At 38.5% G+C, this 719-nt stretch overlaps 1 protein-coding gene across 1 annotated transcript in view; it reads right to left on the bottom strand.

Annotated features, from left to right (window-relative positions):
- Positions 1-713, bottom strand: part of LOC111410846 — a 1,512-nt gene extending 799 nt beyond the window's left edge. Inside the window, exon 1 of the mRNA XM_023041421.1 lies at positions 107-713. Coding sequence (XP_022897189.1) covers positions 107-576 — 470 coding nt within the window. The 5' untranslated portion in view covers positions 577-713. The remainder of the gene's footprint in view (positions 1-106) is intronic.
- Between the last annotated feature and the right edge of the window lie 6 nt (positions 714-719).

Raw genomic sequence — 719 nt, 5'->3', positions numbered from 1 at the left:
GGGATGAAACGATTGAAAATTTAACTAATATTAGTATTCTAACAAAATCCAAAGAACCTAAGAAGATTTCTCTGCTTATTCCAAACAGAAACTGAATAATGTGTCCCATGTAACAAGGGAGCTGGAGTGAATTTGGTAATTCTGATAATGATTTCCATTGACAATGCTAAGCACACGTGCTTTTCCTGTGTTCTCGTCATAGACCTCAAGACGATTACTCCGCAAGTGACCAGACAGCCTTCTTTGAAAGACGTAGAACCAGTTATTCTCCAACCAGCCAATGGAAGCGAAACGATCACTTGAAACATCCATCCCTCGAAATGTACCTTTTATCTCACAAACTTTAACCAGTTCTTGCTTCTCCAAGTCCCTCAACACACATATACATGCATTGGCCCCTTGTTTTACAAGAAAAGATAACGTATTTTTCACGTCTACACATAAATAGGGTAAGGTAAGAATTTCTCTGGAAAGCTCAATGAAACCAAATTTTTCAGTAAGTAGATTGATTGCTATGATGGTAGTCGGCTTCACGGTAACATAAACCACCTCAGCAACACTAACACTACTAAGCATGTACTCAGGATCATAGGTTGGAGCAAAAAAACGTCTCCATTCTCGATCAATACCAAGTGTCCATACGTCCCATTTCAATGGTCTAGCTTTAGAATAAAGACATAGAACTTTATATTCCTCGGTCTGAGAAATGTAGACAACGT

Source organism: Olea europaea, chromosome 15, assembly GCF_002742605.1.
Source record: "Olea europaea var. sylvestris chromosome 15, O_europaea_v1, whole genome shotgun sequence".
Taxonomy (NCBI): Eukaryota; Viridiplantae; Streptophyta; class Magnoliopsida; order Lamiales; family Oleaceae; genus Olea; species Olea europaea.
This window is presented reverse-complemented; position numbering and strand designations above follow the sequence as displayed.